Below are 15,848 nucleotides of genomic sequence, written 5' to 3'. Positions count from 1 at the left end.
ACACCCCCAACACATTCATACCACCTCAATACATAATGAATACACTTTAATATAGTATTATAGGGGTGCCAATCAAACACTTGTTGGCATACTGTTGTGCATTAGTTAATGCTGTTCTTCAATGCACTTTAGCCCTCTGCTGGTGACTGATCACATCCCTGGAAAACTGACATTTTATGTACCTTATTATTCTGAGTAACCTTTACCATTAACTTCTTGATGCACCCATCCCGTTACCGGGATAATTTTCATCAACATCCGCTGAATTGCAGAGCGCCAAATTCAAATTAAATTATTAAAAATATTTAATTTTTATGAAATCACAAGTGCAATATAGCAAAACACAGCTTAGCTTGTTGTTAATCCACCTGGCATGTCAGATTTCAAAAAAGCTTTTCTGGCGAAAGCATACCAAGCGTTTATGTAAGGACATCTCTCTCAGCAGACAAAACGTTACAAACAGCTAGCAGCCAAATAGATTTGTCACGAAGTCAGAAAAGCAATAAAATGAATCGCTTACCTTTGATGATCTTCGGATGTTGGCACTCACGAGACTCCCAGTTACACAATAAATGTTCCTTTTGTTCAATAAAGATTATTTTTACATCCAAAAATACCTCCATTGGGTTGGCGCGTTATGTTCAGACAGGCTCGAGCGGTCACGACCGGGCAGACGAAAATTCCAAATAGTATCCGTAAAGTTCGTAGAAACATGTCAAAAGTTTTTTTTAAATCAATCCTCAGGTTGTTTTTACAATATATAATCGATAATATTTCAAGCAGGACTGTAGCTTCTTCAATAGGAGAGAGAGAGAAAATGTCTGCTCCAAGCTCTTGCACATGCAAAACTCTGCTGGCACCCAGCCATACAATGACGCAATGTGATCTTTCTCGCTCATTTTTCAAAATAAAAGTCTGAAACTATGTCTAAAGACTGTTCACACCATGGGGAAGCCATAGGAAAAGGAATCTGGTTGATATACCTTTAAATGGAGCGAAGGCAGGCAATGGAACAGGAAGAACAGCACACCCGGGTTGGATTTTCCTCAGGTTTCCGCCTGCAATATCAGTTCTGTTATACTCACAGACAATATTTTGACAGTTTTGGAAACTTTAGTGTTTTCTATCGTAATCTGACAATTATATGCATATTCTAGATTCTGGGCCTGAGAAATAGGCAGTTTCATTTGGGTACGTTTTTCACCCAAACATCAAAATACTGCCCCATACACTCAAGAGGTTAACTTGCCCACACAGTACAATAACCAATGACCCAATGAGTGCTGCGTGATCTGTTATAGTTGAAATTTACACCCTGGTGTTTCTCTCGTGTGTTTGTTGACTCTGTTTGAATCGCAGGTATGGCTTCAGGAGTCCACCCCACCTGGAGTTAAAGGCTCGGCCCAAACTGGGAGAGCGAGAGGTCACACTGGCCCACGTCACCGACTGGATCGAGAAGAAACTGGACCAGGAGTTTCAGGTGTGTCTGCATGCCTGTGTCTGCATGCCTGTGTCTGCATGCCTGTGTCTGCATGCCTGTGTCTGCATGCCTGTGTCTGCATGCCTGTGTCTGCATGCCTGTGTCTGCATGCCTGTGTCTGCATGCCTGTGTCTGCGTACTTTGTCCAAACTGTATGTCCGCATACTACATCCAAATGGTATCACCTCTGAATCTCTCCCATCTTCTCTCCGACGTAGAAAATCTTTGTCATGCCAAACATGGACGACTTGTGGCTGACCATCATGCACTCTGCCATGGACCCCCGCTCTTTTGGAACGCCCTCCACCTCCACAGCCGATACGACCCAGGGGGAAACAGAGCCCTCCGAAACAGAGGGGGGCGCCACTAACGGCATATGAAGGATTGTTTACAGTATTTGCCTGAAACGTGTGAATTAGAATGGGAGCCAAGGGGCCTTGTAGTAGTATAAGGCTTGTCGGTGTATCAGGACATACAAAAAGACATCCGTTACCACAGACATTCCAATAGCTCCATACCCAAGGGTCTTCTTTTGTCACTGGCAGAACAGGATGACCTCATCAGATGAACTTTGACCCTTTAACAAGCTCACTGACGGAACGAGACCGAGGTCAGTCAACCAACCAGGAAGGACAAACACTAAAAATAAAAACTGTCACTGCTGTTTTTTTGTTGTTGTTGTTTTTTAAATCTGTGTAGGATGAACAGACTTAGAAAATTACATTTTTTAAATAATGTCACATGTAACAGTGATACAACCTTTGACAGGGGCAGGTTAGAGGTTAGTGGTATAGGTGGAACGGAGTGGAGAGTTTCTGTGGGTTATAAGGTTACACAGTGTCCTATGAACACATGGTTATTTCGCATTCACCGTTCACCTTACGTCCTAGATAGGAAACAACTTTTGTTTGGGGACCCGAATCAAGAGAATAGCGTGAAAAGAAATAGTTGAATGAGACATGTAACCGCTAGATTATACTTTTGTTATTGTACAGGTGTGTCTGCATTTGAGTGAGCATTTGTGTGTGTGAAGCCTGACACTAAAAGCAGGAGTGGGTACTTTTGACAATGTCACATGTATTATTTGCCATATGATTTGAGGCATCAATGCTACCCTATGCTTTGTGTCCTAATGCTCATGGTCTGTGTCCAGGTGAACACTAACAGTATGTACACTTGCTGTGACCCCACATATCTTACTGCTCGGGGTAGAAGTTCCCCTTTACTACAGGTCTAGAATCAGATTACTCCACCCCAAATTCTAACTGTTTTGGGGATGAGAATATGTCTGAACCTACTGTATATCAGTGGCAAGGGGGAAAGTTCTACCTATTCCCCTCTAACTGTACACCACACCTCTTTATATGCAAATGATCACTGTATCCATATCTATATGGAAGCAGCTATATGAAGCCCCTCCCCTCGTTTGTCTCTGGAAGCCAATGCTATAGGGTTAGCCGTCATTACCTAGGCAACACGTGTCTTTAATTCACTAATGCCTATGCAAATTCCTTGCTAACTATGGACATGAGGTGAGCAATGAGAAAGTAGTATATATATAATCTTGTGAAGATATATCTCATAGAAATGTATTTCTGAAGAGGTGTACATAAGGGGCCTAACACTTTTGTTGAATGTATGTATGGCTATATTGACAGATTGTTGGACTGTTTTATTGTTTGTTGTATGGAAACTAATTCCTAACCAATCACATGGATTATTTTGATTGGGGTATGCCAAGTATTGCACAACTTAAACAGAAGTTTTGATTTATTTTTTCCTTGTAAACACTAATGCAATTGTATCTACAGACATGTATTGCATCTTTGCAGTGCTATTGTGTTATACTCTCTCTAGCATGTACAATACCCTTGGCACGTTGAGACCATTCCTGTGGTGCTCGGCACCACATAGGTTTTCATTTATTCTTTCAAATTATGTAGGAAGTGTTGTGTTTTTTTTAAAGTCTTTTTGTTTGTTGTGTATTTTCAAATGGCCATCATCAACAGTTGCCAATGCTTGGAAATGAGCCACCTTGCCAGATGTGCTCCATGACACTTGGTAGAGTTAAACTAAATGATGTAGTGTACCCTTTGCCAAAACTATCATTAATACTGGGAAAATAAACTGTTAACTCCAAAAATCATTTAAATCTCAAAAATCATCACTATTGAAGTCTGAATAATTTTCTATACTGTACTGTTATGTTTTCTTAATTTTGCAGTTAAGTTTTAAATGCACAGTATTGGATTTGTTTACATGAATTCCTATTTGTTTTCATTCCTTTTATTTGTCAGGACACTAAGGCACTGTTGTAGAATGCCATTGATGAAGGAATATCTCATTTTCACTTTCCTTTAACAGTACTTCTAATTCGTTTCTTTCTTCATTTTCGTTTTATTGATTATTTGGTTGGTAATATTATTATTATTGGAACCCTTGATAAAGATGAGCCAAAAAGACTATCAAATAAATTATACAAATACTGCACTATATTGCATGCATTTTTTTGTTTGTTGAAATTGTGATTTATTGTATATTAACACAATTGCTCAGAGAAAGAGATTTAGTTTAAAAAGTATTAAATCGATTATCAAAACGGTAGGCGTCAAAGTAATTGGCACCCCTGTTTTCAGTACCCCAGCACCGTACCTTTGTGAGAATAATGACACTGAGCCTTTAAAGAACATTTTTTTAAAGATTGGAGAACACAGTGGGAGGGATCTGGGGAGCGTGCTAAAAGTATTGAAAACAGGGGTGGCAATCATTTTGACCCCTCATTTAAAAAATTAGCAATTGTATTCTCTGAGCAATTGTATTAGTATAAAATAATTACATTTTCAAATGTTTTGGCGTATACAATATAGCTCAGTATTTGTGTTATTTATTTTAGTCTCTTTGCTCATCTTTATCAAGGGTGCCAATAATTATGGACCTGAATGTAGGCATAGTACCAGGTTGGAATTAGAATATTTTGTAAAGCTTTGTCTGCTTTTCTGAAAGACAATGTACAATGACAGAATTATATGAATATCACATCAGATTTATACGATAAGAGTTGATGATTCTGCAAATGGATGGATTATTTAGATTTTTAAGGACTAATTTGTTGAGCCTCATCCATGTCTCCTGCTTGGCTGGAACATGTCTCTTAGTTGGGAGAGACAAAGTTTCCCAAAAGAAGTTCTCTAAAATGATGCCTTTTTATTTTTACAAAATAATGTTATTTGTTGATTTAGCAGGCTTTGTTCTTTTCTGTTATCGATTTTGTACGACTATGAATTGCAACGGTATTGTGGTACAAATTATTAAAAAATATCAGCTGGCTTTGTAATTATTCGCTCTTTGATTGAAATAGTTTTTTATTTTTTATGAACCTATTTTTTTGTCATATACTGAAGTTATAACTGCCACACTCACATACCCATGCATCAATATTTAAAATGTTCAAATTCATTCATCTCTGAAAACCCATGTACTGCAAAGCTTGAATTGTCCACAAATTTCAATCATGAATATTCATGAGGGGCGGCTCTATTCAATTACTAGGCTCTAACCCCCTTATCCCTTCACGGAAGTGTATCGTTTCCTAGCAACGCCTGACCGGCTGACAAACAGTGGTGAGTGCCTGTTTTAAGTTTTCAAATTCAATTTCGTACTACTAGCTACAGGATTATTTGTTGTTGCTGAAGAGGCGATAAAGCAACCGTAAGGTTTAGTAATTTATGCATTCGAGAATATTTCAAACATTCTGGTATTTTAAGCTGTTAGCTGTCAAATGAAAAATATGCTATAGCAGTTAGCGTTAATAGCATATAACCGATAAGCACGCCAACTTCAAGACAAATGGATAGCCGCATGCAATGAGAAACATTATGCGTGTAGTAGGCATAGCCATCATATCTATCTTATTTCATTTTGAAGCAAAGGTATGAGGGCCTAATAGATTATTATGTCGTCAACTTCATAACGTTAGTGAATCAAATGATTTGTGTCTGTTCTGTCATGTCTTCCCAGGTGATGACAGGAGGCTTTGTCAGCCAACTTTTACATTTTCATTATTGTTTCGATACATTATTTTCATTCTCTGACCTTTCTTTTGCCTTAATAACTCAAGAAGCAGGTAAGGCTTTCAATGAAAGGGTGTTAAAAGAGCAGGTGCCATTATTTAGCAGACACTCTTATCCAGAGCAATGATGGTTAAGTGCCTTGCTCAAGGGCACATCAACTGATTTTTCACCTGGTCGGCTGGGGGATTCAAACCAGCGACCTTTCGGTTACTGGCACCAAAGCTCTTAATCGGTTGACTACCTGCCTATATGACTGCAATCAAATCCAATGTTGTTGTGACTTGGGTGTCACAAAGATAACCTTGTAGTGCTGACAGAGTCAACCATCTTGGTCTCCACCGCATCCAATGGAGGGGGAGGAGGGGGGGGGGGGGGGGGAGGGGAGTGACGGAGGAGGGGAAGAGGAGAGAAATTATTTCCAAAAGACGATTTAGACGTGATTTAGCCGATGGTCAATGCACAGAATTAAAAATAAGACTTTATTATTAGTATTATATTGTGTCTATGGTTAAAAAGTGACTTCCTGAGTGTCCTCCTGTCTGTCCTCCATGCAGGGTGGATCAGCAGAGCAGGCTGAGGCGGGGACTGATCACCCAGTGTCACAGTCAGGAGACAGTGGTACAGGTGCAGCCTTCAACCCCACCAGCAACTCAGGTCAGCTGGGTTTCAATAAGAGGGAGGGATAGAACAATGGTGGACATTTTTACTGATTTCTTTCATCTTTGAAATTGCGTTGAGCACTGTGACTTGTCAAGTGTTCCAGATAACGAAACGATGCCCTTTCCACCTCACCCCTCATTGCACCTCTCAGTCCCCCTCTCTGACAGCGATGGGGACGAGTTACGCAGGGCGGCGGAAGAGGATGATGGTGCAGATGAGCTAATCGTGCTGGACCCCTGAACACGTAAGCAGTTTCCCCGCTTAACATCACTGATAACATTGTTTTTAATTACCTTAAGGTTTAAACCCTGTTATGCTTATCAGATGAACGTCTTAGTATGGCTTCTCCTATCTGCCTGCAGCCGCTGATGAGAAGGTTCCAGACTGCACTGAAGAACCGCCTCCATAAGCAACTGGGGAGACTCAACGTGGAGTTGCGGGAGAAGGTGCAGTAGGTCTCTTCTTCTGAAGCAAAGACTCTAAATCCTTTCCAATGGTTTACAATCAAATCAGCATGGACATCCACTTTACAGTACACATGCAGTACGATTCATACCATTTATGGGTCCCCGTTTTGAATTCACTCTTTTCCCAGGAGAGGGAGCCATTGACTTGTTTTGGGTCAATCTCGAAACATGACCCTGTGCTTTCATTTCAAAATACAAAATAAACTAATCTGCAACTAGAAATGATCTATAAGCAACAACAATTGATTTACGATTAATCGCTATTGTTATAACATTAAGAAATATCCATAGTACATTTGCCATAATGCATTTGCCATATGTAATTCTGACCCCAAGCTATCCTCTCTTTCCCTCCCCTCCTCCACCCGTCTCCCTAGATGGCTATTTAGACCGCAGGCGGCCACCCAGCGCCAACAGGCCCAGGATCAGCTAGAGGGGGTCCGAAGCCAGTGCCGCACCAGCCAGGCCGGCAAACAGGTCACACGGTGAGACCCATAGAGATATAACCACCGATCAAGCAACATTATGCACTTATTTTGCTGTGATAATATAGGTCAAATTAAGATCCTATATCTGTACTATGGCTTGGGCCAGGAGTTTTTCTTGACCTAATCAAGGAAAAAATCAGTACCCTAACCTAGTTATAATAGTCCATAACGGTCACCTAAAGGTTTTCCTGGTCAGGTGACATAGTCAGGAAAAACTCCTGTCCCTAACTACGTCTATCACCTCCTTCCTCAGTGTCCCAGCTGCAGAGTGAGGTAGAGAACCTGGCACTGCGTCTGTTCTACATGCAGGTGGTTAACGCCGACCTGCACTCCGACATCACAGCCATGAAGAACACCTCGCGCAAGCCCCACTCCGAGAAGCCCCAAGCAGAAACACACCTGATTCAAGATCAGCCAAATGTTAGTTCTAATGTTAGTTCTAATGTTAACCTTTCTGAGCCAAACAGCAAAACTGGTCCTGGACCAGTTGCTAAGGGTCTAGAAATAGAATTTAAAATAATTCTTATTACTATGGCTGAATCTTCTCTCTCTCTCTCTCTACCCCCCTCTCAATTCAATTTCAATTCAATTTAAGGGCTTTTTTTGGCATGGGAAACATGTTAACATTGCCAAAGCAAGTGAAAAATCAATGAACAAAAGTTGAATAAACAACAACAATTTTCAGTAAACATTACACTTACAGAAGTTCCAAAAGAATAAAGACATGTCAAGTGTCATTATGTCTATATACTGTACAGTGTTGTAATGTTGTAAAGTACGAAAGGGAAAATAAATAAACATAAATATGGGTTGTATTTACAATGGTGCTAGTTCTATACTGGTTGTCCTTTTCTTATGGCAACAAGTCACAAATCTTGCTGTTGTGATGCCACACTGATATTTCACCCAGTAGATATGGGAGTTTTGTGTATCTGTGTAATCTGAGGGAAATATGTGTCTCTAATATGGGTCATATATTTGGCAGGAGGTCAGGAAGTGCAACTCAGTTTCCACCTCATTTTGTGGGCGGTGTGCACATAGCCTGTCTTCATTTGAGAGCCAGGTCTGCCTACGACAGCCTTTCTCAATAGCAAGGCTATGTTCACTGAGTCTGTACATAGTCAAAGCTTTCCTTAAGTTTGGGTCAGTCACAGTGGTCAGGTATTCTGCCACTGTGTGTACTCTCTGTTTAGGGTCATGGAGCATTCTAGTTTGCTCAGTTTTTTTGTAAATTATTTGACACATTGGAAAGAATTATCTTTTTCTCATGATTTGGTTGGGTCTAATTGTGTTGCTGTCCTGGAGCTCTGTGGGGTCTGTTTGTGAACAGAGCCCCAGGACCAGCTTGCTTCTCCAGGTTCATCTCTCTGAAGGTGATGGCTTTGGAATGGAAGGTTTGAGAATTGCTTCCTTTTAGGTGGTTGTAGAATTGAACTGCTCTTTTCTGGATTTGATCATTAGAGGGTATCGGCCTAATTCTCCTCTGCATATGCATTATTTGGTGTTTGACGTTGAACACATTTGGTGTTTGTCCCATTTTGTGAGTTCTTGGTTGGTGAGTGGAGGGCTATGGGTTCTATAACTGACTCTCCCTCTCTCTACCCCCCCTCTCTACCCGGATCACCAAGCATGTCACCATCATCGAGCGCAAGCAGGCCACCATCAACGTTTACAACAAGAAGATTGAGCAGCTCGTCGCCAGCACTGGGGTGAGAGTTAACTTACAACCAAGCACTGACCAGTAACCAGCTGAATATTTTGGGGTTATTGTCTAATAATAAAGGACTATAGGTACTGAATCTAAAATATTTTTATGGTAGCACCATCCTCTACAATAAGACTGAAGCTAGAATGGATTTGAAACGTTTCAGCTTTGAAAAATGCACCTTTTCCTGACTTTCTATGTTGTCTTGATCACGTCCCTACGTACGTCAACAGCACGAGGACCTGGGCCTGTTGGAGATCCAGGCCAGTACTCTGACCAAACAGCTGGAGGAGGTGGGAGGAGAGATCAAGGAGCAGCAGCAGCTCTGGCTGCTAGTGAGACTGAGCCAGGAGAAACAGGCCCGGATCGCCGCCCGGATCGCCGCCCTGCTCACACTGCAGGCCCAATTCACCATCCTACAGCAGAGGAAAGTCTGCACCGAGAGTACGTAAACACCCGCGGACCCGCACACACACTGACCCAGGAGAAACGGGCTCAGAGTACCACCCTGCTCACACTACGGACGCAACTCTCCATCCGCAACAAGAGTAAAACACACGCACAGTGGATATAGAGAGAAATATGATTTATTTAAGTGTCATACACCTACCAGTACCCAGCCCACAGGTGGTTCTTTGTGACCCTGACCAAACAAACACACTCCCGTCCCCAATACACACACCCTAACCCATGGTCTCCCCCAACACACACACCCTAACCCATGGTCTCCCCCAACACACACACCCTAACCCATGGTCTCCCCCAACACACACACCCTAAGCCATGGTCTCCCCCAACACTCACACCCTAAGCCATGGTCTCCCCACCTCTCCGCTGTCTCCCGTCTTCTGGTGTTCATCAGTCCCCCAGTCAAATACGTACAGTACACATACTGTATGCTTAATATGTGTGTCTATGTTGCGTGTGTGTGTCCCCACTCTAACAGCAAAGCGGAGGAGTGTGAGGGGGCCTCAGAGAGCTGCAGCACGGCCAGGCCAGTCTGAGCAGCAGTCTGCAGGACAAACAGCTGCAGCTGGGAGAGCTCCACAGAGCCAGAACTGTCCTCACCTCAGACTTCCACTGTCTGCAGGACACCAAGGAGAGGGTACGCAATGTAGACACATTCACTCTCAACATTATTCCTGCCCAGCTTATTTTTATCCATAGTTGAGAAGTGGTTTTCACTGTGCATAGCTGTTTGAATATCTCTTTTCATCTCATGCCATGTCTTTTTTAATCTCTTATCCATCCTTCTTTTCCTTTCTCGGGTCTGGTTCTCTCGCTCTGTCTCTCTTTCTCTCTCACACCTAATCTCTCTCACACCTAATCTCTCTATTCTCTCTCTCTCTCTCTCTCTCTCTCTCCTCCCTCCCCCGCTCTTCCGTCGCCTTCATCTCTCCTCTTTCCATTCCTCTAGAACCTGGCCCGTCTGGTCTCCCTCCAGGGCCGGGCCAAGCAGCTCCAAGCGGTGCATGAGGGTCGCTACAGCACCCTGTCCACCGGCGAAGCCTTGGAGCCTGCGTTGCAGGAGGAGCGTCTGCACGCTGTGACCACCATCCTGCACCGTGTCCAGCAGGAGTTCCCCCAGCACCAAGGGGCGCTACGACGCCTCTCCCTAGCCCTGGCCACGTGCCTGCAGACTCCGATTGGTCAGGAGACCCACTGACTATTACATGACTGAAAACTCCCATCATAGGATCACCCACGGAGTCGATTGGAGATAGAGATCCATTATAGTTGTAGGATTTTACTGCTCTATGGTGTTCTATGTTACTCTGACTGTTAGGATTTGGGAGCTGGACTTGGGGTGGAAGCTCTCCTCCTGGCCTTGATTGGGCAATTTAGGTTTTCAGAATATTTCAGTTTATTTCGTTTCAGTCCATTTTCAGTTGATAAAATGAAGAGTTGATTTAATATATACACGGATACATCCTGCCAGCGTGTGAAAATAATATTGTCCATGGATAAACTGAAGATACACATACAGTATATAAACATTAAAGGCAACATTTTATATTCTTTCTTTACTTAATATCCGCAAACTAGCTAAATCTTAAATATGGAATCACTAAAGCCAGCCTGTGAATGATCATATGTCAAATCAAAGTGTATTTGTCACGTGTGCGGAATACAACAGCTGTTTGCTTTACAGTGAACTGCTTACTTGCAGGCTCTAACCAACAGTGCAAAAAAGGTATTAGGTGAACAATAGGTAAGTAAAGAAATAAAACAACAGTGAAAAATAACAGTAGCGAGGCTATATACAGTAGCAAGGCTATAGCAGTAGTGAGGCTACATACATGCACCGGTTAGTTGGGCTGATTGAGGTAGTATGTACATGTAGATATGGTTAAAGTGACTGCATATATGATAAACAGAGAGTAGCAGCAGTGTAAACGAGGGGGGTGGGGGAGGCACACAATGCAAATAGTCCAGATAGCCATTTGATTACCTGTTCAGGAATCTTATGGCTTGGGGGTAAAAACTGTTGAGAAGCCTTTTTGTCCTAGACTTGGCACTCCAGTACCGCTTGCCATGCATTAGTAGAGAGAACAGTCTATGACTGGGGTCTTTGACAATTTTCTGGGCCTTCCTCTGACACCGCCTGGTGTAGAGGTCCTGGATGGCAGGCAGCTTAGCCCCAGTGATGTACTGGGCCGTATGCACTACTCTCTGTACTGCCTTGCGGTCAGAGGCCGAGCAATTGCCGTACCAGGCAGTGATTCAACCAGCTCCTGATGTTGCAGCTGTAGAACCTTTTGAGGATCTCAGGATCCATGCCAAATCTTTTTAGTTTCCTGAGGGGGAATAGGCTTTGTCGTGCCCTCTTCACGACTGTCTTGGTGTGTTTGGACCATTCTAGTTGGTTGGTGATGTGGACACCAAGGAACTTGACGCCCAACCTGCTCCACTACAGCCCCGTCGATGAGAATGGGGGCGTGCTCAGTCCTCCTTTTCCTGTAGTCCACAATCATCTCCTTAGTCTTGGTTATGTTGAGGGATAGGTTGTTATTCTGGCACCACCCGGCCAGGTCTCTGACCTCCTCCCTTTAGGCTATCTTGTCGGTGATCAGGCCTACCACTGTTGTGTTGTCTGCAAACTTAATGATGGTGTTGGAGTCGTGCCTGGCCATGCAGTCGTGGGTGAACAAGGAGTACAGGAGAGGACTGAGCATGCACCCCTGGGGGGCTCCAGTGTTGAGGATCAGCGTGGCAGATGTGTTGCTACCTACCCTCACCACCTGGGGGCGGCCCCTCAGGAAGTCCAGCATCTAGTTGCAGAGGGAGGTGTTTAGTCCCAGGATCCTTAAAAACGTCTTAGGGATCAAATCCCGTCAAATGGCAGAGCGCCAAATTCAAATAAATGGCAGAGCGCCAAATTCAAATAAAATTATTAGAAATATTTAACTTTCATACAATCACAAGTGCAATACACCAAATTAAAGCTTTACTTCTTGTTAATCCAGCCACCATGTCAGATTTCAAAAAGGCTTCATGGCGAAAGCAAACCATGCTATTATCTGAGGACAGCACCCCATCATAAAAATACATGACAATCATATTTCAACCCGCCAGGCACTACACAAAAGTCAGAAATAACGATATAATTCATGCCTTACCTTTGAAGAGCTTCTTCTGTTGGCACTCCAATATGTCCCATAAACATCACAAAGGATCCTTTTGTTCAATGAATTCCGTCATTATATCTCCAAAATGTCCATTTATTTGGCGTGTTTGATCCCGAAAAACACTGGTTCCAACTCGCCCGACATGACTACACATTATCGAATAAGTTACCTGTAAACTTTGTCTAAACATTTCAAACAACTTTCCTAATCTAACTTTAGGTATTTTTTTATGTAAATAATCAATTAAATTTAAGATGGGGTAAATTGTGTTCAATAGCGGATAAAAACAAAGTGGAGCGAGCTTTCAGGTCGTGCGCCCCAACCACAACAGTACACTTGGCTATCCACCCAGATAGGAAATGGCTACTTCTTCATTCATTTCTCAACCAATTTCTAAAGACTGTTGACATCTAGTGGAAGCGATAGGAACTGGAAGCATATTTCTATTAAAACGGGCTTGCCATAGAAAACAGATTGACCTAAAAAAAAACTCCCTGGATGGATTGGGCTCGGGGTTTCACCTGCCAAATCAGTTCTGTTATACTCACAGACATTATTCAAACCGTTTTAGAATCTTCAGAGTGTTTCCTATCCAAATCTACTAATACTAGTTTCTGGGCCTGAGTAGCAGGCAGTTTACTTTGGGCACGCTTTTCATCCGGACGTGAAAATACTATGGTGTTGAACGCTGAGCTGTAGTCAATGAATAGCATTCTCACATAGGTGTTCCTTTTGTCCAGGTGGGAAAGGGCAGTGTGAGGTGCAATAGAGAGTGCATAATCTGTGGATCCGTTTGGGCGGTATGCAAATTGGAGTGGTTTTAGGGGTTCTGGCTACGGACGTGAGTGCTACGGGTCTGTAGTAATTTAGGCAGGTTGCCTTCGTGTTCCTGGGCACAGGGACTATGGTGGTCTGCTTGAAACATGTTGGTATTACAGACTCAATCAGGGACATGTTGAAAATGTCAGTGAAGACACCTGCCAGTTGGTCAGCACATGCCCGGAGCACACATTCTGGTAATCCGTCTGGCCCCGCAGCCTTGTGAATGTTGACCTGTTTAAAGGTTTTACGGACGTCGGCTGGGAAAGTGTGATCACACAGTCGTCCGGAACAGCTGATGCTCTCATGCATGCCTCAGTGTTGCTTGCCTCGAAGCGAGCATAGAAGTGATTTAGCTTGTCTGGTAGGCTCGTGTCACTGGGAAGCTCGCGGCTGTGCTTCCCTTTGTAGTCTGTAATAGTTTACAAGCCCTGCCACATAAGATGAGCATCGGAGCCGGTGTAGTACGATTCAATCTTAGCCCTGTATTGACGCTTTGCCTGTTTGATGGTTCGTCGGAGGGAGTAGCAGTATTTCTTATAAGCTTCCGGGCTAGAGTTCCGCATCTTGGAAGTGGCAGCTCTACCCTTTAGCTCGGTGCGAATGTTGCCTGTAATCCATTGCTTGTGGTTGGGGTACGTACGTACAGTCACTGTGGGGACGAAGTCCTCGATGCACTTATTGATAAAGCCAGTGACTGATGTGGTGTACTCCTCAATGCCATCGGAAGAATCCTGGAACATGTTCCAGTCTGTGCTAGCAAAACAGTCCTGTAGTTTAGCATCTGCTTCATCTCATCACTTTTTTATAGACCGAGTCACTGGTGCTTCCTGCTTTCATTTTTGCTTGTAAGCGGGAATCAGGAGGATAGAATTGTGGTCAGATTTACCAAATGGAGGGCGAGGGAGAGCTTTGTACGTGTCTCTGTGTGTGGAGTAAAGGTGATCTAGAATTTTTGTTCTCTCTGGTTGCACATTTAACAGAAATTAGGTAGAACTGATTTAAGTTTCTCAGCATTAAAGTCTCCGGCCACTAGGAGCGCCGCCTCTGGGTGAGTGGTTTCTTGTTTGCTTATTTCCTTATACAGCTGACTGAGTGCGGTCTTAGTGCCAGCATCTCTTTGTGGTGGTAAATGAACAGCCACGAAAAGTATAGCTGAAAACTCTCTAGGCAAGTAGTGTGGTCTGCAATTTATCACAAGATACTCTACTTCAGGCGAGCAAAATCTAGAGACTTCCTTAGATAATAACAACATAATTCAATGCCTTTAAGCGTCACTTAACATAAATTAAAGGATATGTCCATCAAAGTCAAATATCAGATAATATTGGATAATTGTCTGGTTCCACCATCCAATAAGCAGTTGCTGACATCATAGTCAGGAAGTTTTTCCCAAATGGTCCCCTCTCTCCAGGGGTTTCTTTGTGAATCAACACCGGGCCCCTTTGGAATATATTCTCTATTCAACTCTGGATATCTAATCCATTTATATAACTAGATTATCACACTAATCTCATGTGTTCCTGAAGTGCCTTTTGTCACAGTTTGGGGATCCGGGAAGGGAGCTCCCAAACTGTTTATTTATTTATTTTTACCTTTTATTTAGCTAGGCAGGTCAGTTAAGAACAAAATCGTATTTACTGTGACGGCCTAGGGACAGTGGGTTAACTGCCTTGTTCAGGGGCAGAACGACAGATTTTTACCTTGTCAGCTCGGTGATTCGATCTAGAAACCTTTCGGCTACTGGCCCAAAGTTCTAACCACTAGGCTACCTGCCGCTCAAAAACTGTCCCTAAATCAGTGATGATCCGGAACCAGGCCAGTCACAAATTACATTCCCCCTCTTTTCAACAACTTTTGCTGTTATATATGTTTCACTGATGGATCAAGAAGTAGTTTGTGTACTTACTGTCAGAGAAACCTTTGTTATAGGAATCTTTGTCAGTGATGGCTGTTATTTAGAGGCTTGGCCTCAATCTCTCACCTAGCTTTGCCAGTGGCTTTGTTTGCCTGTTACATGACCGGTTCGGTGCTATTATAATACACACAATGAATTGAATTGGAAGGGTGAGAAGGCCAGGTTACACATTAGTGAGGCCACAGCCCTTCAGTTGGCACAGATCAATATCAGCCGGTGGACCACCCACTAACCTGTTATGTTTCGTCCTAGGATGCGTCTCTATAGTCTATGAAGGCTTCCTTTCCTCGCATCCTCTCGCTCATCTGCTCTGATCTAAGGGTGCATGATAGGTGAAAGCATATAGTTGATGCCTACTAGGAAGTTGATTTCAAATCAGTGAATTACAATTTTACAGCGCAGGAACAGGAAATGTTATCATTTTTCCATACTTTGGGTTTGATTGAATTTATTTCAGTAACACTTTACTTAAATCATCCAGGTATAATTCTTTATAACTTGTTATAAGTATGTTTAACACTTTATTATGTAAGAAGGATTGTAATGTGTTTGTGTATGACCTGTATTCCAAGGCCTATAGCTGCACTTGCCGTCTGGTCTAACAGGTATTGT

General features: G+C 42.9%; 2 protein-coding genes across 4 annotated transcripts in view; both read left to right on the top strand.

Moving 5' to 3' along the window:
* Positions 1-4,814, top strand: part of LOC115142607 (testis-expressed protein 2-like) — a 61,736-nt gene extending 56,922 nt beyond the window's left edge. For all 3 annotated transcript variants that reach the window (XM_029682193.2, XM_029682195.2, XM_029682192.2), the window contains exons 12-13: positions 1,360-1,480; positions 1,699-4,814. In XM_029682193.2, the coding sequence (XP_029538053.1) occupies positions 1,360-1,480; positions 1,699-1,860 (283 nt within the window). In that variant the 3' untranslated portion in view covers positions 1,861-4,814. The remainder of the gene's footprint in view (positions 1-1,359; positions 1,481-1,698) is intronic.
* Positions 4,815-6,548: 1,734 nt separating this feature from the next.
* Positions 6,549-10,884, top strand: LOC115142620 (coiled-coil domain-containing protein 40-like). Its single transcript, XM_065000702.1, has 7 exons — positions 6,549-6,661; positions 7,055-7,146; positions 7,419-7,585; positions 8,758-8,874; positions 9,104-9,314; positions 9,833-9,975; positions 10,288-10,884. The coding sequence occupies exons 1-7, from the start codon at positions 6,549-6,551 to the stop codon at positions 10,534-10,536; spliced, it is 1,092 nt and encodes a 363-aa protein (XP_064856774.1). The 3' UTR covers positions 10,537-10,884.
* Positions 10,885-15,848: the final 4,964 nt, after the last annotated feature.

The sequence above is a fragment of the Oncorhynchus nerka genome, linkage group LG15 (assembly GCF_034236695.1).
Source record: "Oncorhynchus nerka isolate Pitt River linkage group LG15, Oner_Uvic_2.0, whole genome shotgun sequence".
In the NCBI taxonomy this organism is placed as follows: Eukaryota; Metazoa; Chordata; class Actinopteri; order Salmoniformes; family Salmonidae; genus Oncorhynchus; species Oncorhynchus nerka.
Note: the sequence above shows the minus strand (reverse complement) of the source record. Positions and strands in the feature narration are given on the sequence as shown.